The sequence below is a fragment of the Daphnia pulex genome, chromosome 9 (assembly GCF_021134715.1).
Source record: "Daphnia pulex isolate KAP4 chromosome 9, ASM2113471v1".
In the NCBI taxonomy this organism is placed as follows: domain Eukaryota; kingdom Metazoa; phylum Arthropoda; class Branchiopoda; order Diplostraca; family Daphniidae; genus Daphnia; species Daphnia pulex.
Genome location: NC_060025.1, coordinates 2,526,769 through 2,550,528, shown reverse-complemented (window position 1 = coordinate 2,550,528; position 23,760 = coordinate 2,526,769). Strand labels below are relative to the sequence as shown.

Genomic DNA, 23,760 nt, shown 5'->3' with positions numbered 1-23,760 from the left:
GTCAGTCATGTTAAAAAATTTTCTAATTCAACAACTCGCGTAGAATTTTGCATCTAGTCTTTGTTAGTGCAAATCGCGATTCCATGTGTATTGTATTTAATAAAATGGTTGTTTAAAAAACAAACAATAGGGTGTTCTGAGTAGCAAAAAAAAAACTCACCATTGTTTGTTTTTTAAACAACCATCATCTTAACTACCAAAACATAGGATCGCTATTTGCACTAATAGACTAGATGCAAAATTCGATAGAAAATGTTGAGTTAGAAAAATTTGTAACTCGACTGACGCAGATTTCCGCAAAACTAAACCATCGCTTTTTGTCTCATTGCCGCAGCGGTGGTGGCGGGTTGCGTTTAACTCGTACAGAAGAAATACCGTCTTGAACCGGACGCTCTGTTTATTGAATTTTTTTAACCTTTTAAAAACAAAATAAAATAGGTTCATATAATATATTTATTTTTTATTTATTACATGGTCTAACAACATTGGTTTATAGGGTAAGGGTATAAATTTAAGGGTTGGTAGGTGTATGTTTTCGGGGTTTAAAGGATTGGAAGGTTTATGTTTGTGGAGTTTGATTGGTAGGGATACATTTGTAGGGTTATAGATTAACTGAATTTTTATCCAAACTTTAAATATCCTCCCCCCTCCAACATCCTCCACTTTCCTTTCCCAATCCCGGAAACATGTTTATTATTTGTTGATAAACATCCCATATTTGTTTTTTATGCTTCTGAACTTATAAACGGTAAACTGCATGTCACGATGACAATTTAACAAAAATAATGATGCAACTTCGGTAACACGACACCAGCACCAAGGAACGGCCAATTGAACTTGATGTAGAAAGATCTTTCACCAGCGTAGGCTGCAACAACGTGCCACATCGGACAGCAACTACGCGAACATAAACGCTAAACCTATAACCAAAAATGAAATGAATTAATCTTCAGCATAAGTGGAAATGCTGTCAATGAAAAGACGAATAAATGTCACTTAATGTTATTTACAAGAGTTAACCCAAATCATAAGTTTACCATTAAGGAAATTGTACATGTCAATTTCAACAGACTGGTTGAAAAAATCCATGTGTGAATTAGACTGGAACCAAGAAGAAAGTGAAGCTAAGACTTCAACTAGCTTTATAACAAAAATTATACAAGTATAGCTAAACTATGCAATCTCTTAAGAATTATCATTATAAATGTTCCAAAGGAATCTACGGTTGGCACTTGGCACGCTTTTCCAATGAGCCATACCATTAGAAAGTTAATTGAAATAATTACTTCAATTGTAGCTAAGTGTTTCTCTTCATGTGATGAAACACACAACAGTACAGGTAGCAAGAGGAACACCCTTTATGAGATGGCTGCTTCAAATCCATTGGGCAGCAACGGAAAGCTCAACTCCACCAGCATGTTATTCCTATTCAAAAAAAAAAAGAAAACTCATGAAGCAACAATATCCCAAACAACAAAACAAAAATGATCGAAGTTAAGTCAAACTACAAAATCCTTGAGAATAAATGTTGCAAAGGAATGTACAGTTGGCAAGCTTTTCCAAGGTTCAATTTCCACAACTGAAATAGGTTGAAGAGATAGGCACTAACTAAATCTGTAGTCTCACAGTTAGAAAGTTGAACATTATATTTACCCGAGTTGTTCTGAAGTGTTTCTGGCAAACGTGGAGCTGGTACCGGAAAAAGAGGACATTTTGACAAAAAGTGCTGCTCAGGCCACATGATCAGAAGAAATTGCCATGTAGAAATTATAGGCTGTTACCAGATAAATACCTTAATTCACACACAAATAATTAACAGTCACATCCAAGAATCTGAAGAGCAATTACCATTTTTACGAATAAAAATTTCAAAACAGAAAAGTACGCCGTATTATCCAATTCCAATCCAACGATACGTTTTCAACATGGTTTCCAATCAGTGTTTTAAGAAATGGCGGAATTTCGTCTTGAGAGTGGTCCAGGCATGTCTTGAGTAACGAAGACACTCGCGCCATCTAGCAGACATAATTTTAGCCGCCTAGTGATATCCAACATATTCCTTAGGCACCCGAAAGACTGGACGGAACGGAAGGAAATTTTTTTTTTTCAAAACTACTTTAAAATCAATTTAGCAAATGATAACCTAATTGTGGAAAAATTACAGAATTATTAATCCCTAAGTCCTCTAAGGTGAATGAGTAGCAGTACTAGAGCCACCAATTTCTTTTCCAGTTCTTCTACATTATCTACAATCTGTACAGTCTGTGAATTTATATCAAATGTAGTTAGCTCACATCTGCAAAGAATATGCTGTGCTGGAACTCTGTGGCTGGAATGTTTTCAATTGTGGTGATGCAAAGTAGCAGTCCTTTCAGGACGCTGTTGGGTGTTGGACAAAGGGGTGACAACAGCCCCAAGACATCTTCAAGGATTTCATTTCGTCTTTAGAAAGAAGAGTACTGAGTAGGCTAACTGCAAACTCTTGATTACCCTGTGTGATGCACAGATCTATTTCAATAACATGTGTAGTTAGTTGTAGTCTGTGGTTGCATTGACTTAAACCATACCTGTTGTGGTATCCTGAAATGATAAATTGCTGATGATGTTTCTTCTTACATTGTTTTCTGGCTTTTTGCCAGAACTAGAAACTATTGCTGGTGAACTAACTGGTTCACTGGAATTTCAAATACTCACGTCAAAGTGTGTCGTAGTATCATTTTGCAGCTTCTTGTCGTAAAATTATTCATGAACGTTTTCGCCTTTCTAAGCAAATCTTGCTTTAACTGAAAGAAACACCGAGAAACACAGCACGACTTCTTCATTCCAGTCGTCGCTGATCAACAAGTCAATTCTCGAGCGAATCTGTAATAGGAACAAATAAAAAAATTAACAAACAGGGCTCAACCGGGAGTTGAACCCGGGACCTCTCGCACCCAAAGCGAGAATCATACCCCTAGACCATTGAGCCGATATAACTAAAAGTTCTTAGTTAAAAGTTATTAGTATTAACAAACATAGTGATTGTTAAGTTAAAATCAAAGATGCTGCCATCTTCAAATAATTATCTTTCATGTGCTAATAAATAAGTGACAACTTTAAGATTCTGCTATCTGTAAAAACCTCCATCCCCTTTCATTTCTTAATCGAAATGAAAATTTGCTGAATGCCAGGTGCTTATATACGACAATACTATTGCATCATAGTATTAAGTTTTGGGATGAAATTAGCTACCAGATATTACACAAACAACGTTCAAGAATATGGATAGGTGTTCCTTATCAACAAAATCAAAATGAACGTCAGGGCTCGACCGGGATTTGAACCCGGGACCTCTCGCACCCTAAGCGAGAATCATACCCCTAGACCATCGAGCCGATATACGACCCCAAATTACATTTAAATAAGTCAGAATGATGAAGGTTTCCTGCAAAATCACTAGCAGTATAACTTGTAGCTCGATTCAAGTTGATATCCGTATCCCAACTTTTTAAATGCATGCCGCGGACTCAGCGTTCTGACCGACGGCAAGTAATTTTTGCGTATTTGGTGCTATACCTGGGCGTACCTGGGCAAGTCATTCAACGTCATCTGCAGAGTGGAAAAGCATTCCACCTAATTTTTTGTTAAATCATGGACATGAAAATATCAAACTTAAATTCAAAATACATGCCACAAGTCCCCACAACTCACATTAAACAACAAAGGATCCCTTGTTTGACGACTGTTCGATTGCTTATCCATGATTCAAATTTCAAATGACCAGTGCTAACGTATTTTCACTTACAGAACAGAACTAATTGTGATCATCAAAATTTGTATCACTGGAATGAATTTAAAATAAAAACTACAATTCGCATTGCTAACACTACCGCGCTAACTGGCTTGCTATTTAAAAATCAAGTGGATACGGAACTGCTGACTTCCGACCATTCTTAGTTCTATTCCTATATTGACCGCCGTCAGGAAAGTTTTTGAAATTCAAAAAATGTTGAGCCCGTATTTCGGGCAGCGTTTACATCACACGTAGTTTAGATCGATTAACACGGAATTGGCTGATACGGATCAGTATTTACGCGAGCGGTCATGAGTTTGAAAAACTTAACTTACTTAGATAACGTTTTTTTTATACCAAGAATGACGTAATTAAAATTGATTTTTGAAAAGCCCTACCTTGTTTTAAAAAATTGTGGCTCCTCTAGTCGTGGTAGAACCGATAACGCCAAAGAAGTGGGAATAATTCATCACACATAATAGTCGATAAGATGAATCATCGACAGAAGAGTATCCTCCTAATAAAAGTGGACAACAAGAAAAGTCAAGTGTCACTTTGATGAGTTACCGATAAAAAAAAAATGAAACTCATAACATAACCGAACATAACATCTGTTAAAAGAAGGAAAGAATACAACTGTGACATATGTCAATGCTCATAAATAGTAGTGTTGAAACAATAAAAAGGCCTAGCTGTCAAGCAATACCCCGAGCACAACCTTTCGTCAATTCGGCGCACTCCACTCGGTTTTATTTTCGTCAAACATTCTATCTAAACTGCTATAAACCCGTATAAACCTTCGAAAGTGCTATAAAATTTCTGGATTCTAGAAACCTTTTTTGCACGAAACTTCTATTGAAATGTTTGCATAAATTAGCATCCAATGTCACATGCTACTAGCAGTTTGGATAATGTTGTTGGACCTTGACTGACAAATTTGTTTCAACTTGATAAGAGATCACTAAGGGGAAAAGCAGTCGGGATGTGGTGACTGTGGTGTGGATACCCAAGCGCAATTATTGGGAAATTCTTAAAAAAACAAAGAGAGAACGGAAAGGAATCTAAATACAGGAAATCCCTAAAGCCAAAGTAACAATAGGACGCAACAATTTTAGTGAACAGTAAAAGATCCGTCCATTAGTGCGCTCGTACTTCGGCTGTCCGTCAAATTTAAAATCTAGAAGGTAGGGGGTTTCAATCTCTAATACGTACATTAATTGTGTTGTTAAAGAAACGGGAAAATCTCACTTTCAGGACATTCTCCCAACCACCGATTGCAGGAGAACAGAACATGAATCTGTTGATTAAATTAATCAAAATAGTAACACTGCTTCAACTTTCGTCACTCCCTATTATACTCCATGGCGAACCAGGCAAACGAATTGTTTGCTCGTTTCCCAACTGGGCATTTTATCGCACAAGTATAAAACTATAAAAGACAAAATGTTCAAATCAAAAATGCATTTAAAACAAATTACCAATGCTCGACTTTTAGAATCTGGCGGGGCTGCGCAATACACCGTTGATAACATCGATCCGACAATGTGCACCCATGTGTTGTATTCATTCGCTCTTCTCGATAAATCAACCTTCAAGATTGCAATCAAAGATCAGCTAGTCGACATCGACAACCAAGGCTACAGCAAATCTGTAGCCCTGAAAACCCAAAACCCTCAACTGAAGGTGATGATTTCACTAGGAGGTTGGACGGACGCTAACGACGGCTCTAAAAAGTACGCTGCGCTGATTGCAAACGACTCCAACATCGACACATTCGTCAGCTCAGTCGTGGATTTCCTCCAACTTCATCATTTCGATGGCTTGGATTTAGATTATGATTATATACCTAATGCAGTCGTCAAGACGAGCTTCGCCCGTTTGCTCGTCGCACTGAGTACCGCTTTCAGTCCAAAAGGATATCTACTGAGTCTAGCTCTTCCGGCAGCTCCGTCGGATTATTCGTCATCCATCGGCGGAGGTACCTCAAATATTTAAAAAGAATAAAAACAAATTAGACATCATGAATTAATAAAATTATTTTTTTTTTAGACTATGACGTGTCAAGTTTGAATGAAAATGTAAATTTTACTAACCTGAGAGCATTTCACTTACACGGTTCATGGGAACCGACAGTAGCCGATCATCATTCTCCCCTTCTGAAACGTCCGTGGGAGACTAACAATCTAAACGCCAATTTTGCCGTAACCTATTGGACTAATTTAGGTTTGTTAGCGTCCAAAATCAATCTGGGTATACCGCTTTTTGGACTCAGTTGGACCCTACCGCGATCGCTGTCGTCGGATAGCTTTATCCCGCCAGCAACAGCTGAGAAAGCTGGACCGAGCGAAGCAAAAATGGCTTTCTTTGAAATTTGCTCCTCTGTTCGCAAAAAGGGTTGGGAGGTATTCCCAGATCCCTTTCAAAGGATCGGTCCCTACGCCGTGTCTCCAACTGATCCAAAGACGTGGGTTGGTTACGACGATCCTGCCATGGCAATTGTCAAATCCCAATTCATTCTATCGAAAGGATTGGGTGGAGCCTTCCTCTGGGACATTAGCAACGACGACTTTAAGGATATTTGTGGTCTTGGAGTCAATCCCATTACAACGGCCATCTACCACACCCTGAACGGTCTTAATACCACATGCGACTGCGTATGCTATGACAATTAAATTAGGTGTAACGATGTAACTTATGTCTAACCAATCCCGGAACAAGTAAAATAAAATAAGAAATAATACCGAATCCAATATTCAAGGTGTTAGTAGCTCAATTCAGATTCGTTACATGTTTTATTATTAAGAACAGTTTCTCTTACTTGTCTCTTATTGTTACCTAGTTTCAATAAAACAACTCAAAAGTGCTTTTTAAAAAGATCTTTTCATTTAAGGCAGCGTCTTTGCTTCGATGGAGTAGTAAGTACCAAACGATGTAATAAAAATTTAATTTTGGAAAATGCCCTACCTTTTTTGTTTTAAAGATGGCAGCTCACTTAGACGTGGTATAAACGGGAACGCCAGAAAGCAGGAATAACTCATCACACATAGTAGATGAATTACCTATCGACAGTAGAGTACGGTAGAGTATCCTCCTAAAAATGGACAAAAACAAAAGTTAAGTGTCAATCCGACGAATAATCGATTCGTAAAATTGAAACTCATAACATCTTTCATTGTTAGGAAGAAGGAAAACATAAAAGTGTTAAAATTTAAATAGCAAATCATATAAGTAGCAGTGTTGAAACAATAAAAAAAAGGCCTAGCTGTGTCAAGCAATACAATCTATCATCTGTTCAATGCACTCCATTCCATTTCACTTTTGGTTTTATTTCCGTCTAACATTCTATCAACTTCAGCTGCTATAAACCTTCGGACGCGCTATAAAATTTCTGGATTCTAGAAATCGTTTTTGCAAAACTGAAGAGTAGAATAAAAGCAACATTATGACACCTTGCGAAACAAATTTGAAAGAAAAAAAATACGAAAGATGAATGAAAAAGCGGAAAACACAACGCAAAAACCCAAAACAAACCAGAAAAGAAATTCGTTCAATAATTCGTCCACTTAATTAATTTGCTCAAGTTTGAGCTTCTTCCTTTAGCTGACCGCCAAATTATCGAAGAATCAGTAACAGTATTGGTATGGATGCATCCATTAAAGAATCACAGAGAATATGAAGTAAACGAGGAATAAGTCCTTGTGAATGTGAATGAGGATGGAGGAATAGCCATTGTATACGTAGCTATTGTTACTGTGTTGGAGCATGTTAATAAAATAATAAGGTTAGTATTGGATAAGAATTTATATTTGATAGTACATACATTTAATTCATAAAATATGTATTATGAAACTAGGCTAAATTTCTGTCAATGCATTAAAGCCCACCAAAAAGTCAAAAAGTTCCCTATTTAAACCTAATAGTTTTAAAGCCCGCCATAAGTCTATAACCCACCAAGAAGTTTTCAGGATCGATTCCTAGCATATCGATGGAATGACATCTATATCCACGCATTATTTCCACCTTAGTTCATATGATTTTATCAATAAACGCTACAATAACACAATCTACTCGTCTCAAATCCCTTTCTAAACTCATATCCAGGCTTACTCCATGAGGTACGAGCGTGTACCCAAAGTCGGATACGACTACACAATACCTTTCTTCTTGCTTATTTCAATAAGTTCTCTTGTTCAACAAATTCAATTATTCTTGGACTGTGCTGATGGCTGTGATCAACAACGAACAACTAACTGTTGTAGGGTACGAAATCTACATCAATCGATTAAACCAGTTTGGTGTACAGTTTTCGACCGACAATCGCCCAATTGATCTGAATAATGAAAAGGTATGAAAAAAAAAAAAGAAAGGGGAAATTCCCGCAGGGATTTCTAAACCAGGATAAAAAAGAACGTCAATAAAGGTGTGACTGTTTTGTAGGTCATTAACCAAATCCAAATTCCTCTACAAGTTGAGCAACGGTTTCTTTTCAAATCAAGTTATGATCCAAATTGGGTACTCAACTGTTACCGGTTGTCAAATGTTCATCTAACTTTTCCCTTGATATGAGTAGATGGGTGGGGTGTGCATTTAAATTTTCTTTTGCCTTGACTACTTATTATTTGCACAACCTCTACCAATCACTTTTGCTGAATGCATGACTTTGGCAAATTGCCATATTTAAACGTATCAGTCGGAATATACTCCCCAATTTTGTATAAAAACGGGAACACATCAGACTGAAATTATCAGTTTACCAACTGTTTTCAGCAAGTTAACCACTACTCCAACATGAAAGTAGGAAATATTTTAAAAACTCTATTTTATAAAACGCATTACCTTGTACATGGCCTCAAATGTTTCATATTTCATACAGTTCATCATCCTCGCCGCCCTTTTCGCTGTCGCTGCCGCCGATTCTTACAGGTCAGCCGAATACGCTCCCAAGTACGAAGCTCCGGCATACAAATCTACATATGAAGCCAAATACGAGGTGAGTCACATTTCATAAATTAATTAAAGAAACATGGAAATTAACTTTCGTGAATGAATATTTTTTGAAGACTCCCCAACCTTACGACTTCAGCTGGGCCGTCAATGATTACTACAACGACTACGAACACTCTGAGAAGAGTGTCGACGGCAATGTCGTAACCGGATCATACCGCGTCGTCCTTCCCGACGGCCGCACCCAAATTGTCACCTACAAGGCCGACAGCTACGGATATGTCGCCGACGTCAAGTACACCGGTGAAGCCAAGTATCCCGAATACGTCGCATCCAACTACAAAGCTACCACCTACTCCGCCCCAGCTTACAAACCCACCGCTCCCACCTACTCCGCCCCAACTTACAAGCCCACTGCTCCCACTTACACCGCTCCCACATACTCTGCCCCGGCCCCGGCTTACACCGCCACTCCGGTCTACAAAGCCCCCGCAGTCCAGCCCCAGTACTAAATTGAAAGTTGATTCAAACCACTGAAATGTCTGTATCTAAACTTATTATTTAATAAAAAAAATTCAGTTAGATGAAAGAAAGTAGTACGTCTATAATTAAATTCTCTCGAAAACACCAAAATAAAAATATTTCTGGGTTCCAGAATTTTTGCGTGCTACCGTCAGTTTGGATAATTTTAAATTAGCCACTAACAAAAAAGGAGATAATCATAAATGGGAAAAGAAACCTAGTTGTGACTGTGGTGTGACTAAGCGCAATAATTGAGAAACTGTTGGAAAAACAAAGAATAAGGCAATCCAAAGAAGGGAAAACCTTAGGGCCAAAACAATAACAGTAAGACGAAACATTTTCAGTGAAAAAAAAAAAAAAAAAGCATTCGACCATCAGCGCGCTTGATCGCGCGATTTCAGTTATCTGTCAAATTTATGTTAGTTGTGTTTGTTTACGAAAAATCTCACTTTCTTCAAACCCTCATTGCTAAAGAACATATTATGAATATTAGGTCAATATAGTGGCCGATCTGCCGATCTGCCGATCACTACTCTTCCCTTTGCAAAACGTTCGTGGGAGACTCACAATTTAAATGTCGAATTTGTCGTTACCTATTGCATAGATTTAGGTTTGTTTCCTTTCAAATTCAAAACACTTTTTGGACTCGGTTGGACCCTATCGCAAACGCTATCGTCCATTTCTTTTAAGGTCCCTGTTCTATGGGCCATGCAGATACAATCAAACAACTCAAAAAGGTTTTCCAGACTTATCTTTTGATCCTGACTCAAAGAAAAACAAAATGCATTATCTTAATTCTTACCGCAGACTATGATGGAGTTCTTGTTAATAGTTAAACCGCGGGGATGATCCCAAATCTTCGATGATGTAGAGCGGACCCACCCCGTTAGCCACAATATTATAGTAGCAACCGGAACATCCACAGGGAACGGTACTAGTCGACAAAGGTAAAAGATTAAAATATTACAATATTCAATGACAAAAAAAAATTAAACTAACCTGAAATTAAACCTCTTAACTCGTATGTTTAGATTTCTTCCGTACTATGGAAGCTGAATATCTGGAACCACAAGGGATGCTATTACAAGTTCAACATTCTTGGTCCACTAGAACTCACCTAAGAATTTGGAAGAACACGAAATAATAAAACATCAGCAGTGGAAAAAAGGCCATACAAAAATTTAACAGGCTTTTAAAACAAAAGGGGGAATTAAGGCTTCAAAAAGGAAAAGCGGCCATCAAGAAATTTCGTTCAACCCCTATGACCCCAGCATCTTAGAGCTTGTAAATAAAGGGATGGCCTTTACTTTAATGCTCTTCGGTGGTCAGCGTGTTTGTGAAAGTGCTAGAAAAGAAGAAAAGCAATAAAGTAGTTGTGAAAGCGAATCACGTACACGGTTGCAAAAAAATAACAGCTTCGTTCAGCTACAGTTAACCAATAAAAATAAAATGTTAAATTATTACAGATAAGAATGGGAAACATAGCGGGGAAAAAAAAGAATTTCAAAACTAATCGAGGCTCGCTTAAATTTTTAAAAAATATTAAAACTGATCTTGTAAAAATTAAAATAAAAGAGTCGTTACCAAGGCCGGATTTGCTAGTCGAAAATTTTTGCACGTCTTCATGTGAAGGTAAGATTGAAATGTATCCGGAAGAGTGGATCTAGATTGAAGCTAACGAGGCATCAGAAGGGAAAAACTGTCGATTTTGATTATTAATAGCCAATTCACGTCTACGACCGCCGACTTCACCACTAGAAATTACAAGATTGATTAGAATACAGAATGTTTCAAAGGTTCAATAGAAATAAGAATGATTCTATGCTGTATGTTAAGAAAAATCACAAACACTCAACTTTGATCAATTACGTTAAACAAATTTAGTACCTAAGTACACTGTGTTATGCTGCACACCACAGATGTCATCCAATGTTTTTCATTTCAATCAAACAAATGTTTAGCACAGTTCAGCCAATAGGTTAACCAATAGGTTATAAAAGAAATCAATAAAAACATTTTTGTTGATTGCCGCCAGCATTTTAGAGACCCCCATGACAGGAAAAAGCAATCAAGGGCTGCCAAACTAGAATCTTTTACAACCGAATTAGTCAACAACAAAAAATAAAATCTTCTGTAGACACTAAAAAATAATCTCCCATAACCCTATAACTGACCAGGCCAAGGATTGCCCGAGTCGACAAAGGAAACGATAAATCTTTCACCGACGACCTACGAGCTCCCAACAATTGCTGAGTAAAGTGTAAACTGTACAAGTCAACTGCTGATTATTTGGCTGAGAATTTCATTTCTGGAGTGAAAAGAAAATCGGCGAGTTAATGCATGGTTAATGTGATGACAGATAATAACAACAACGAAGTTTTGAGATGAGAAAGATACTAAACAGCATTCGGCCTCTCACTTAGTCACTTTCAAGTTTCATCTTGCGTAAATCCAGCTAATTAAAAAATCAACGTGAAAAAGCTAATTATCTTTTTAAAAAAGTGTTGAATCGACCGAAATGTCAAGTTAAAAATTATGCGTTCGTAGACAATGCACAGCTGGGCAACTCAGGAAACTTTTGGAAGATTTCGTGACAACTCAAACATTAGCTATACCATTAAGTCCATTAATGATTTATAATTCGTTCTTTGTCTTCTATAGTTGCATTGTTTTGTGTTTTTTGAGATGTGAGTAATATGCGACTATTAAAGTAGCCGCTCGGTATTATTTATTGTAATAGACTCGCCCATCATCAGAGCTCTTTGAATATAAAACTCGCCTCAAACTAGTTGTTGTCGATATCGTAGATGTGTTTTCGGCATCACGACACGAGCGGGTCAGCGGGTTCGTCCCGGCCCCTTTTCGAGTGCTGCTGCTGGAAGCCACAGGTAATATAGGAAACGGTCACGTTCCTCGTAAAAAAATCAAAGCATGTAATAGTATCTCTTGACGGTTGATAGCCCGTTGTATACATGTATTTAGAACTGGATATTAATATAATATAGTTATTCAACGGCCCCCATCAACTCGTTGATTCGGCCGTCCCGCTCACAGATTACGTCGAGCCTTTAGGCGGGTCCATATTATAACCCAACCACACACATGCAATAAAAGAGAGCTTTTTGATCTTGTTAAATGTGTGTGTGTCTTATAAAAGAAAAAGAGGATTGGATAACGAACAGGAATATTGTCGGTGGTTTTTATAGAGTTCTGGGAAAAGTCGAAATTCGACGAATGAGGTAATTGGGTTCCGAGAAACTTTGATGAGATGCGACAAACAAAAAATAAAAAGAACGGACGGGATGGATGTATAATCCATCAAGTCAATAAACGTCAAGATGTGTCGTCTTCATGTGATGGAATCTCGAGGTTTTTTGAAACCATCCGCCGCATACATCAACCCCCCCCCCCCCCTCCGTAGCCCCAAGAAAAAGAAACGAGAAATGCAGGAGAAATGTGAACGCGTTCTAGTTGACGGGAGGCTGTTGACCCAGCCGGGTAATAAGTGCACGGACAACATTTTTCAGAGTAATACAATTCACTTTTTGTTTTTTGGATGGATGAATTATTATTTTCTTTTAAAAATAATGTTTATGTAATAATCCTGTTATATTCACTCTCGGATGATGTCTGCGGTAAGTTTGTATTAGCTAATAAATGGGGATATCGTTTAGGCCTATAATTGGAGCTCAGAGGCTTTGAGGGGTGCAGCTTATAGTCAACAAATAGAAATTTCCGAGAATTTCCTGACAGGTCCATGAGAAAGAAGAAGATGAATGGTAATGGATCGCAATGAAGAAAGGGCCGTGTGTTGGTTTGTGTTCTGGCATGGCGTTTAAGAAGTATTTACATGAAATACCGTCTTGGCCTAGGTCGTAGACATTTTCCGAGAAACTCTATAAGGGTCGCTTCACTACAAGAACTTAAAGAAAATTAGTGTATAGGTCGCGACAAACAAAACGGCTGTGACATGCTATACATTTCCGCCCAGTAGTTTCTAATTGCGTCCGCCACCGTCGTTTACTTTTTACTATACGCACTCAAGATTTCGATGACATGTATATCCGGACGGAGTGGTTGGGTTTCTCACGTCCGCTCTTCCTATTACTGCAACGTATACATTTTATTGGTTATAGTATGGTTATTTTAAAATCATTTTTGATTCTTCTTTCATTCATAATAATGGCTATACGATATTTTAAATTTTGATTGTGCGGGTGAATATAATTTGTATATGTGTAGTAGCCTACGACGTGTGGTTATAGGACCACACACGGCCAAGCTTATTTGATTGATTGCGATTGAATTCGTCTCGGCTTTCTCTTCCAGCCCAAAAATTTCATATTGACGTTATGTAACTCAACAAAATTAACATTCTTTTATTTTTATTCTGTTTTGATCGAATCATTCATTTGTTTCTTCGGTGTACTATTCATTATTTTGTTTGCCAGCATCTTATTTCAGTTATCAGCGCCAACCAATAATTTCTGAGGAATTCGTTATTAACCAAAAAATAATTCAATCGATGTTTATATAATATCGACGGTGGAATTCCAAGAAAAGTTGGAATTCCAGACGATTTTATTTAACCAAGCGTCAATTGCGTCATGTTGTGCATACATTTACAAGTCGTGAACATCGTGAAAATGGGTGTGCCGCTCTGGCAAAAGTTTTTCACGAAGCGTGTCGATGCAATTCAAAGGCGATAGATAATATTATAACGAACGAACGAACGAACGAACGAACGCGTGATTGATCCATTGTCATAGTCCAGCAGCATCTCAATTATTATTATCATCGCAAGATTTATAGACTCGGTGATGCTGCTGCTGGGTGGGGATGAGTCTGCTGGTGGGCGTTTCCCGGATGAAGTCCCAGTCACGTTTATTTTTCTTTTCCCGAAACATTTTCTTTTTTGGCAGACGCCAATGGCGCATTACGTCACGCCCTCTTCAACACGATATACTTGAAATCATTACAGAATGTGTGCATAGTATATAGCGAACCAGTCAAAACAACTTGATTGTGCACGTCTACTATATTATTCTATTTTGAAATCGTTGAAAATCTCCCAGCGCACCCAATGCGAGCTGACATTCAGTTGCATTTCTATATTTATTACTCTGTGCTGAATGTCTTCAAACAACCGCCAACTGCTCTAAACATCTCCAAGCAAAATAAGAGAAAAAGAAATCAAAGCCCATTGTGCATGTTTGTGATAATAATAGGTCAACGACATCAGCAGAACAGCTCGTATATTTCTTAGACTAGAGTTATATCCTATATAGACATCAGCAGTTTTATTTTTCAAAATAGATTGTTATGTCAGGCAGTCCATATACTATAGTATATTTCCAACTGATTGTTAGCCGGGACTGTGCTGGGCTGGAGGTTGTTGGGTACGCAGCACATTCATCACCGCGCGGATGAATGGTATTAGACACACGGCGACCACAGCAGCTCAAAGGGGCATTATGGAAGGCAGCAGCAAGCACGTGTATTTGGTTATAGGCTAACAGTATATACACAGGTCCACCACCGTGTGCGAGGGAAAAAGATGCTAATGAAGCGAGTCTATACACAGTTATACACATGCACACACGCCCGGAAGAGCTGCAGTCGGCGGCCTGCCAGCAGCTAGCGCCTATATACACTACACCGCACAGCTATATTTAACCGCAGCAACTTTTTTACAATGTATTACACTGCTGTTTTAAACAGGTTTAAAAACAGCCTTCATTCATATACATAATGGTTCATGCTGTATTATATATACCTTTTGTATTGCGGACTTAGTGTCCGGTTTAATCCAAAGAGTTTTTTTCTTTGTGTATGTTCACATGCACAATGTTTAAATATAACGTGAGTTGTGTATGCGATGTGTAGCCTAATAAAAAGCCCCCATCAGTGAAAGGTTATTCCATCAATGTCACATATAAGGCGATCGCATGAGGAATAGACACACACAAGTGCAATTCTTACTTTTACGTAACATTGCGCCATATTGTTGTGTCCAACTGGACTATGCGGACGACCGATATATGTTATAAATATAGAACATTGGTTTGTTTCCACCCGCACAGCGGGGACTATATCTGTGCGTTCCGTGCTGCTTATTATACTATATCATCTAAAGTTGCTCGTCTGCTCTGGTGTGTTATTTGGTTGTTACGTATAGGTTTATAGATAGAAAATTCCCCGCGCTCGGAGGGAAAAGAAACAAAAGAAACAAAAGTGAGATATAATGTCGACTACAGCGGGTTCACCGGGTCCGTTTGTGGCGAACGCGACAAATCCATCAACCTCCAAAGTCCAAACATAAAATGTCGTCCATACTTTTTATTTTCTATTTCCATCTCGGCTCGATTGATCACTCTCGATTGACTCGGCAACATAAAAATTTTGAAATAAAAAAAGTTAAATGGAAAATTGAATGACATTATTCTCTCATTGCACTTGCGAGTTAAATAAGTCCACGTTGTTTGTGTATATATCTTTAGGAAAGTGGGTGTGTGTGTTTTGTGTATTGACGTGCTGCTGCCAGCACCCCCTATACACACGCCCCTCTGCGGATGTTCCACGCAGTTTTACACCGCGAGGATGTAGTAGAGAAGAGAACAATTGAGCCGGAGGGCTGTTAGAAGCGAAAGAAAATGGGGAAACATAACACGTGCTCCCCGCAAGCCCCCCAAAGTCAGTCTTCTGCCGACCGCCGTTGCGTTCACTTGTCTTTTAGATTTCTTCCACCACAATTTTTTAAGTGACTTACGTCATCATTGCCACAGATTATTAGTCACAAACGGAAATTGTGTCTGATTCATTTTCTGATTATTAAAATTCCATCAGTTTGAATCGGAAAAGTGTTGGATCGCCATGAAGAATCGAATCGTTTCGACAACGCTGCTACTCATTTCCCTGTCGTCATTCTTGACAGGTACATAATTGAACCAAACAGCTGACAGGGTGAGGGGGGAACAAAAAACTAGGCCACCGGCACATGTGTGTGTGTGTGTGTATTACGTGTAATGGTATAGACATCCATCATTTCCTTCCGTTACAAGAGCCCATTGTTTGGACAGGCCTTGAAGGCTTTTTCTGAAGGGTCTTTTTTTCTCTATGGGGGGGAGATAGGCTTCTGCAAATAGATTTTTTCAACGGGAGACTTTTTGTATTGTTTTGTGTGTGTGTGTTGGTAAAACAATTCTAGTGTGTGTGTGTGTGTGTGTGTGTATAAGAGCTATAATCTCTCTCGGCGTTGACAGACGAGTCTGAAAAAAGTTGTCGTCAAAATATAGTAGAAATAATAGAGAAATAGAGAAGCTTAATATTTCTTGTTTGGTTATAGGTCCGGGACTGATGGCAATGGCCACCAGCCCCAGCGAGACGGCAGCCGGGACCTGCACTTTCACGTCGAGGAATTACGCGGTCGGTGACGTCTGGTACCCGCGGCTCGGACAGCGTGAAGCTCTCCACTGCGTCGCCTGCATCTGCCAAGAGGTATGACAAAAATGATCAATTCGATAATCGGTTGATTATTGAAATTATTGAAATTAATTTTTAAATTTCAATTCCATTTTTGGTTCATTATTTAAATTATTAAAATTATTATTTTTAAATTAAAGATATAATGAATAGATATTAGATAATTAATATTATAAAAAGATATAATTAATCATTTAAAAATAATAATCATTATTATTTTTTAAATTGCAGGGCGGGAAAATCAATTGCACGATCCACGAGTGCGGCGGACAGGAGTGCAGTTCTCCCGAATTGGCGGCCAACAACAAATGCTGCGCCCACTGTTCCAGTAAGTTCAAAATTCAGATCTCAATTGGAACGAAACTTGTATCATCACCCCGCGGCTATTTCACGCTGTCAACGACGTGAGGCGGCCCCTGACGTGATGAAACCCCAAAAAACATAACAGAATATCGAGGATCTGGCATGTGTTAACAATATTGACTTCAACTCTTTCTCTCCGACTATATAACACCTTGTCGAACAAAATGGCGGACAATGTTTCACAAGTTGTTTATATTTCAACCTTATACATATTTGATTCTCTGGAAATGTGTGTATAGAAGAGACGACATTTTCCACTCGGGCCTTCCATCCGGAGAGCGTGATTCCGGTGTCGTCGTTCTCCCTGTCGGATCTGAGCGGCGGCGGTGGCAGTTCGACGTCGTCGGGCGTCACCTGCTTGCACAACGGCAACGTCTACCGCCACAAGGAGCGATTCACTTCGGCCAACGTCGGTCTCAAACCGGAGCACGCCGACCAGTGCGTCCAGTGCTCTTGCGAGGTCAGTTGAAATTTTTGTAAATTTTTTTGGGTTTAATTGAAATCTCTAAAACGATCAATTGTCCGAGGAATGTTATATCACATCAAACAGAGTATTATAGACGCGTTGACTGGGAGCTAGGGCAAAACAAATTGATTTGGAATTTTTCGGTTTTGTTTCCCCTTTTGGGTTTTGTCCGGTTGCTGGAATGTCGTCTATCGGCGTGTGTGTGTGTGTCCGTCTTATTCCGTCACACTCTTTTCTTCTCTCTCGGACCCTTTAGATCTCTAATAATATTAGCATATTATTATTGGATGCTGCTGCGCCGATCTGTATAGCAGCAGCAGCAGCCGCCGCAGCGTTCAACTTGGCGGGACAAACGTGAATCGAATTCCTAATGATTTGTTTCTCTTCTTTTTCTTTCGCCTTTGCCTTTGCCTTTCTTCTTGTCTAAATGAGATGCTATAGAGTATAGCTCTCGGAATTGTTTTTTGTCTGAAATTTCTCCGGGGGTCGACAAGACATCAGCCTCTTGCTCGTTTATTTTCTTTTGTAAAAATAAGAAAATAAGAAAAAAAAAGGGAAATTCTCTTTTTTTACACGCGCGTCTCGCGATATTATTATGACCGCCAGTTGACCGCCCGACGTTGCCGATGCTTTCACAATAGCCCAAGCGCTTTTATAATATTCTTCTTCTCCCTTTTCCATAAATAGAAAGAAAGGATAGCTGGGCATGCAAGTGTCTGGAACGAAACGAAACGAAACGAAAGACACACACATCGAGCCTTATTAGATTTCTTTCCAGCGGGAAATGTACTATATACTATGTAGGGGCCGGCCTTATAGTCAGTTGCTATGACGTCCCAGTCGTATAGTATAGTCGTAGTATATAGCAGACATTAAACTGCCAACCCATGTGTGCGTAGGAAAAACAAAAGTATAACAGAGGCTCACGTCTATAAAAGAAGAAGAAGAAGAAAAGAAATAAAATATAAAACGAGGCTCACGCGCGCGCGCTAAACACGAAAAGAGAAATCGGGAAAAAAAAATGTTTGGAACCGTTTTTGTTTTGATATTATTCGGAGAAAACAAACACTTGCATGACATCTCCATAATTTTCAATTCCAAACCAACAGACACACACACACACACTCGGCGTCTAATATAATATCCCTATGGGTCAGCCAACCTATAAGACGTGCTGCTGTGCTGTGTGTTCATCTCTATACGTATTATAATACTTGGGTAAAAACATCACGCCCTGTTGTTGTTTGTTGTTGTTGTTGGCCTTGTGCTGTCTATAGCTTCTCGCCCGCGACTCGCTTGAATATTTTTCAGATTGTTTTTGATTGTTACGATCGAAGCAGCGAATGGCGATGCTCTCAAAAGTCCCTCGTCGTGTTTATTTTGGGATTATTTATACTGAAATCGTTCCAGCGCCAATTGATGAACCAACCTATTGCCAATATTGAAAAATCGAAATGTACATGTACTACCGACTGAGCTTTTTGGTTGAAATCGACATCATCCAGCGGATGTGTGTGCAAAAAGAAACCAGCTGCGCAAGTCTTTTCGACTAATTTGACGTGTGGCCGGCCAATGTAGAGGCGGCGGCTCTGTCTTTACGTATATGACATCATGAATAATCATGAAGCCAAAGAAAAGCAACAAAAGATCAAATAAAAATAAACAAACAAACGGCTTCCATTCTAATATTGAGTGCTGGGAGAACCCCCTCCCAATAGACTGGCGCGTTTGGATAAATCACACACGAAACGAAACAAAGAACTCTCTCTCTCTCCGCACAGCAAACGGACGACAGAAAATAAAATAAAAAGGGGGTGGAGGGGAGGGTATATAACATGTTACATACTATATCTGTTTGGCGTCGATGAACGCCAAACATATTTATAGCGAACGACGGACGGGTTTTTCTTTTCTTTTCTTGGAACTCTGGCGCCCGTTGAATATAATCATCGACTGACGCAAACTGTTAACTAACGACCAAACCGAATTCTTTTATCTTTTGCCCTTTTTGGCCTTCTATATTATTTATGCATCGGAAATTCCACCGCTCCGGCCCGGCTCTCACGTCATCATTCTGCGTGTTGGCCGTTTTTGTTTTGCGTCTTATTCTGCGCCCATCATCAAACCCACTGCGCATCTACCCAATCCCGGATCCGCGCTGATTGGACTGTTTTCGGTTGGGAAATACCCACAACTTGTTGTTGCACACAGGGAGGAATGGTCATGTGCCAACTGAAAGATTGCCCAAAAGTGGACTGCGACAATCCCATCCGCACCAAAGACGATTGCTGCCCAGTCTGTCCAGGTATAGTATACGAATAAAATTGAATGATTTGTTCAACTGAAATTGTGTCAATGTCAAATTAGATCCAGCTGGAAGGGTGGACGAAATGGATAATTCGCCCGTCATTATCCAACAGCAGCCGGAAGGGACCGGCAACAGCAAATTGGAGGATTGCATCTCCGGCGGACGGTATTTAATACTATTTCAATATAATTTGGGTTCTAAAACATTCCGGCACGCTGATTTGGCTGTCAATTATGAAGAGATGTGACATTTTAAAACTTGATGACGTTATCTTTAGATATTACCTGCACGGGACGACTTGGCACCCGGTGATGGGCCCGTTCGGGCCGATGGACTGCGTCAATTGCAAATGCAAATCTGGCAAGATCGAATGCCAACGGCTGGAATGTCCCAGTCGGCCGGCGCTCAACTGCGACAGGCCCGTCAAAGTCACCGGCCGCTGCTGCCCAGTCTGTCCGCTCGAGGGTGGCATTCAAGGTACATAAAAATCTGGCCGTCTTATGTGATCTCTGATGGCCGTCTCGTTTTTAATTTTTTTTAATTATTTCTCCTACGCTGATGAACAGAAGGTCCCATGACTCCGCTGTTGTCAACTTCGCCCGTCTCTGCCGCCGGGACGCGGTCCAACATTCAGAGGACGTCGGCAATGGCCGGCAGTGGCGGCCGGACGAATAAATCGCCGTCAGGGCGGCCCAGTCTATCGCCGCCATCTTCTTCTGCGCTCATCAAATCGTCGACTCATCACGGCAACTTCAGTTTGTGTTTGCCCAGGGATTATGACGTCATCGTCCACCGCGCCCAGGGCGGTGGCAGCACCTCCGAATTCATCCAGGTAATAAAATAAATCGAAAGACACACACAACATTTATTTTTTCGGTGGGGGGGGGGGAGCCTAAATTTTTTTGTCAAATATTCCCGGCACGTTTGGTAAAAGCTTTTGGTGTAGTAACGCGTGTGTCGCATGATAATTATGATGATTTCACTCATTTCTAAGAAAAAATCGCCGGGCCAGATCAACGCCAAAGGGCCTTTTGGCCGGCACTTTCTAGATATAGTTATATCCTATTACTTCTCTTCTCGGGAGAGAGTGTCGACAGTGCGATTAAACCGAAATTGCGCAACGCTAAAAAGAAAATGGCGGATGCTAATGGATGGACTGTTTGTTGAGATTGATTGGCATGTATATTTTTCTTTTTATCTTTTCTTAACAGTACATTTTCCAGCAAGTAGTGGACGGACAGGCCATCGAACACCACATGTGGATGCTGCAACCGACCGTGACAACCTACAAAGTCCAGGATCTGACCAGGGACCAGTCGGAGGCGTTACGTCAACGCTTTCGCTTCGTCCTTCTCGGCGCCACCGCCACCAGTAAAATTGAATTGAATTTAATTGATTTAGTAATGAATGTAAATTTTAAAAAATTATTAAATTTGAATAGAATACGTCAAGCGGTTCTCCAAACGTGAAAAGAAATTAAAGGCGAAATGTCTGCCCGATTCCGGATGTCCGAAGAAGATCCGCCGGCTGGAGCGCAATTTGGCCTTGAAAGAAGTCACCAGCCGCAGGGGCTGTTTAGCCATAGAAGTGGAAGCCAACACTCATTGAGTGAATGTGCTGGATTCATTTCATTTCAAAAAACAAATTTGGACATTTTCTATCACCAGAAGCGGCCGGCCGGCCGGCCAGAAGTTGTTGCACATCTGACGCCTGGCCCGAAAATTCTACACAGCAACCGGATTGCGTCTAATCGTATCGGACTACGATATGCTAATTATACTACACACGCATGGCGGGATATGCTCTAATCCCGCATTCAAAGTATTCGGATACCTCATCTACCAAAATAAAACACCCGGAACATCCCCGCGTGAACGTCTACGCGCCGTTTTATGGCGTCCTATTAAAAATTCAAAAAAGAAAAAAGAAAAAAAGGAGATTTTGCGGATAAAGTTGTTTTGAAAAACTATAATGTTTGTACATTTCCGTGAGTATAATAATAATATTAGATTCTCGTGCGAATTTGAGAATCGGATATTTTAGGAGTCTATTATATTATACCGGCTGGCAATTAATTATGTAAAACGAGGATGAAATTATGTATAGATCTCCGTATGAAATCCCTTTCAATATATAAAATCAACCCCGAAATTGAAAACAAAAAATAAATAATAAAAAGTTCCATTCGTTGCGAATCAAATAATCCATGCCCTTCGTGAATTTGAGACCTGACCTGACCACATTAACATGATCAATTTTTTAAAAAATAAACCGTTTCTCTTGTCTCGTCTACAGCAATTATATTGACCTTGATTTTTCCATCTTCTTTTTCTTTAAAACTGGAAATGCTAGTCATTCGGGAATCAAATAAATCAATATCAATCAAACCAAATATTTTGCAGTTGTAAATGTTTAATCTATTTGTGTCATCTATGTATATTCATATGTCTCTGGGCAGGTATGCAAATGATTGATTTAATCAATTTTCCGTTCAATTTTCAATGGATGTAAGAATTAAAATTTCTGTTACGCCACCACAATGCGTGAAATGGTCGTCAGCAATGGATTGACTCCGGCGCCGCAGGAGCCGCGGAAATCGTCCAAACTGATTTCCCACACCATGGCCCCGCCCAGTCCCCTGGAGAGGATGAAATTGCTTTTGGTGGTTACCATGGCAACGTCGTCAAAGCCAATCCAGTTGACGACGTTGGTGTTGGACAGAGCGTAGGGTCCGGTGAGCTGGTCGGGGTCTTGGACAACCTGCCAACCTTCGTTCTGGACGGCAAGACAGATTTCGAAATAGCCCATGTAACCCTCGACGTTGGTAAAGGGTCCAGGAGTTCCGGCGCCGGCCGCCGGAGCAGGTGGAACGGCGACATCGGACGAGAGCTTCCAGCTGTGCCCGTAAAGTGGCAGGCCGAGGTTGATTTTATTGGCGGAGAGTCCGTTGGCGATCCAGTAATCGACGCTGTACTCGACGTTGTTGTCGGCCGTTTCCCAGGATCGCTTCCGCAGCGGAGCGTGGTGATCCGCCGTCTCCGGTTCCCACGGTCCGTGCAAGTCGTAAGTCATCAAATTGATAAAATCGACTGAGGCTTCGATGGCTGGAATGTCGTAACCTGTAAACTAATCCAATAAGTATACCCAAATTTTATGAAACTATTATCTCTGACGTTTTACCGAGATCAGCCGGAAGAGCCGGAACGGCAGCGCTAAGGATATAATTGTAAGGAGCGAAAGCTTCTTTCAATGCAGCCAGAAGGTTGCTGAACCCGATTTTGTCGGCCTCAGTCCTAGGGAACTCCCAGTCTACATCGAGCCCGTCAAATCCGTAGTCGCCTAGCATCCGGAGAGCGGAGTCGACGAATGTCTGGATGTTTTCGCTGGTGGACACCATCCGCGAATATTTGTCGTTGATGTTGGAATCGCCCCACCCGCCGAAGGCCAACATGGTCTTGAGACTTGGATTTGGCTTTTCAATCCGGTGAATTTGCGATATCCTTTTTGGACGATATCTACCACCGGTTTACTGGATTTGATCTGCAGTGTGGAATCGTCGAGATCGGCGAAAGAGTAAACGAGATGAGTGCACAATTTAGTGTCGATATTTTCCACTCCAAACTGCCAAGGATCTGTTGCATCAATAATATATTCGGGTTTATAAATTATGCAGAAACATAACAGTTAAATTGATTATACCTTGACGTTGAATGGCCCAGTTTGGGAAGTAACAAACAAAACGGCCTGCCGCTGCGTACGGCACTACTCCGCAAACGAACAGAGTCGCTAGTAAAAGCAGTCTCATTCTAAAATGGAAATTTAGATTTACTTGGATAGTGTATATTTCAAACCGCTCAACAATTGCTGATGATTTCCTATACCGAACTGATTTGTAACTAATTA

At 40.0% G+C, this 23,760-nt stretch overlaps 4 protein-coding genes, 2 long non-coding RNA genes and 2 other non-coding genes across 11 annotated transcripts; 3 read left to right on the top strand and 5 right to left on the bottom strand.

Annotated features, from left to right (window-relative positions):
- Positions 1 to 880: 880 nt before the first annotated feature.
- Positions 881 to 2,828, bottom strand: LOC124202432. 3 transcript variants are annotated; one of them, XR_006878091.1, is made up of 6 exons: positions 2,568 to 2,828; positions 2,163 to 2,508; positions 1,849 to 2,076; positions 1,654 to 1,792; positions 1,287 to 1,425; positions 881 to 920 (listed from the first exon to the last, which is right to left on the bottom strand). It is a non-coding gene; the product is annotated as an uncharacterized LOC124202432 (long non-coding RNA). The 3 variants fall into 3 exon arrangements; XR_006878092.1 differs by having other exon boundaries at positions 1,849 to 2,143; positions 2,209 to 2,508; XR_006878090.1 differs by having other exon boundaries at positions 1,849 to 2,508.
- LOC124202434 lies at positions 2,825 to 4,694 on the bottom strand. The gene is made up of 3 exons (XR_006878093.1): positions 4,491 to 4,694; positions 4,171 to 4,289; positions 2,825 to 2,862 (listed from the first exon to the last, which is right to left on the bottom strand). It is a non-coding gene; the product is annotated as an uncharacterized LOC124202434 (long non-coding RNA).
- On the bottom strand, positions 2,897 to 2,968 carry Trnap-ugg. Its single transcript has one exon. It is a non-coding gene; the product is annotated as a tRNA-Pro (tRNA).
- On the bottom strand, positions 3,303 to 3,374 carry Trnap-agg. Its single transcript has one exon. It is a non-coding gene; the product is annotated as a tRNA-Pro (tRNA).
- Positions 4,695 to 4,837: 143 nt separating the features above from the next.
- On the top strand, positions 4,838 to 6,635 carry LOC124202431 (probable chitinase 10). Its single transcript, XM_046598780.1, has 4 exons — positions 4,838 to 4,956; positions 5,027 to 5,193; positions 5,268 to 5,750; positions 5,822 to 6,635. Exons 2-4 carry the CDS (start codon positions 5,064 to 5,066, stop codon positions 6,442 to 6,444), a joined length of 1,236 nt encoding a protein of 411 aa, XP_046454736.1. The 5' UTR covers positions 4,838 to 4,956; positions 5,027 to 5,063; the 3' UTR covers positions 6,445 to 6,635.
- Positions 6,636 to 8,528: 1,893 nt separating this feature from the next.
- Positions 8,529 to 9,300, top strand: LOC124202430 (cuticle protein 19.8-like). The gene is made up of 3 exons (XM_046598779.1): positions 8,529 to 8,566; positions 8,646 to 8,762; positions 8,833 to 9,300. Exons 1-3 carry the CDS (start codon positions 8,561 to 8,563, stop codon positions 9,226 to 9,228), a joined length of 519 nt encoding a protein of 172 aa, XP_046454735.1. The 5' UTR covers positions 8,529 to 8,560; the 3' UTR covers positions 9,229 to 9,300.
- A 6,582-nt stretch (positions 9,301 to 15,882) lies between these two features.
- LOC124203287 (chordin-like protein 1) lies at positions 15,883 to 22,009 on the top strand. 2 transcript variants are annotated; one of them, XM_046600004.1, is made up of 10 exons: positions 15,883 to 16,172; positions 16,584 to 16,735; positions 16,952 to 17,048; positions 17,323 to 17,543; positions 19,761 to 19,854; positions 19,917 to 20,022; positions 20,135 to 20,334; positions 20,424 to 20,689; positions 21,069 to 21,228; positions 21,299 to 22,009. In XM_046600004.1, the coding sequence occupies exons 1-10, from the start codon at positions 16,112 to 16,114 to the stop codon at positions 21,463 to 21,465; spliced, it is 1,524 nt and encodes a 507-aa protein (XP_046455960.1). In that variant the 5' UTR covers positions 15,883 to 16,111; the 3' UTR covers positions 21,466 to 22,009. The 2 variants fall into 2 exon arrangements, with proteins under 2 accessions (XP_046455960.1, XP_046455961.1); XM_046600005.1 differs by having other exon boundaries at positions 15,884 to 16,172; positions 20,427 to 20,689.
- Positions 22,010 to 22,251: 242 nt separating this feature from the next.
- Positions 22,252 to 23,752, bottom strand: LOC124203290 (chitotriosidase-1-like). Its single transcript, XM_046600007.1, is given in 4 exon segments — positions 22,252 to 22,976; positions 23,038 to 23,325; positions 23,328 to 23,489; positions 23,557 to 23,752. Coding segments are annotated over 4 exon segments (1,149 nt in total). The 5' UTR covers positions 23,663 to 23,752; the 3' UTR covers positions 22,252 to 22,383.
- Positions 23,753 to 23,760: the final 8 nt, after the last annotated feature.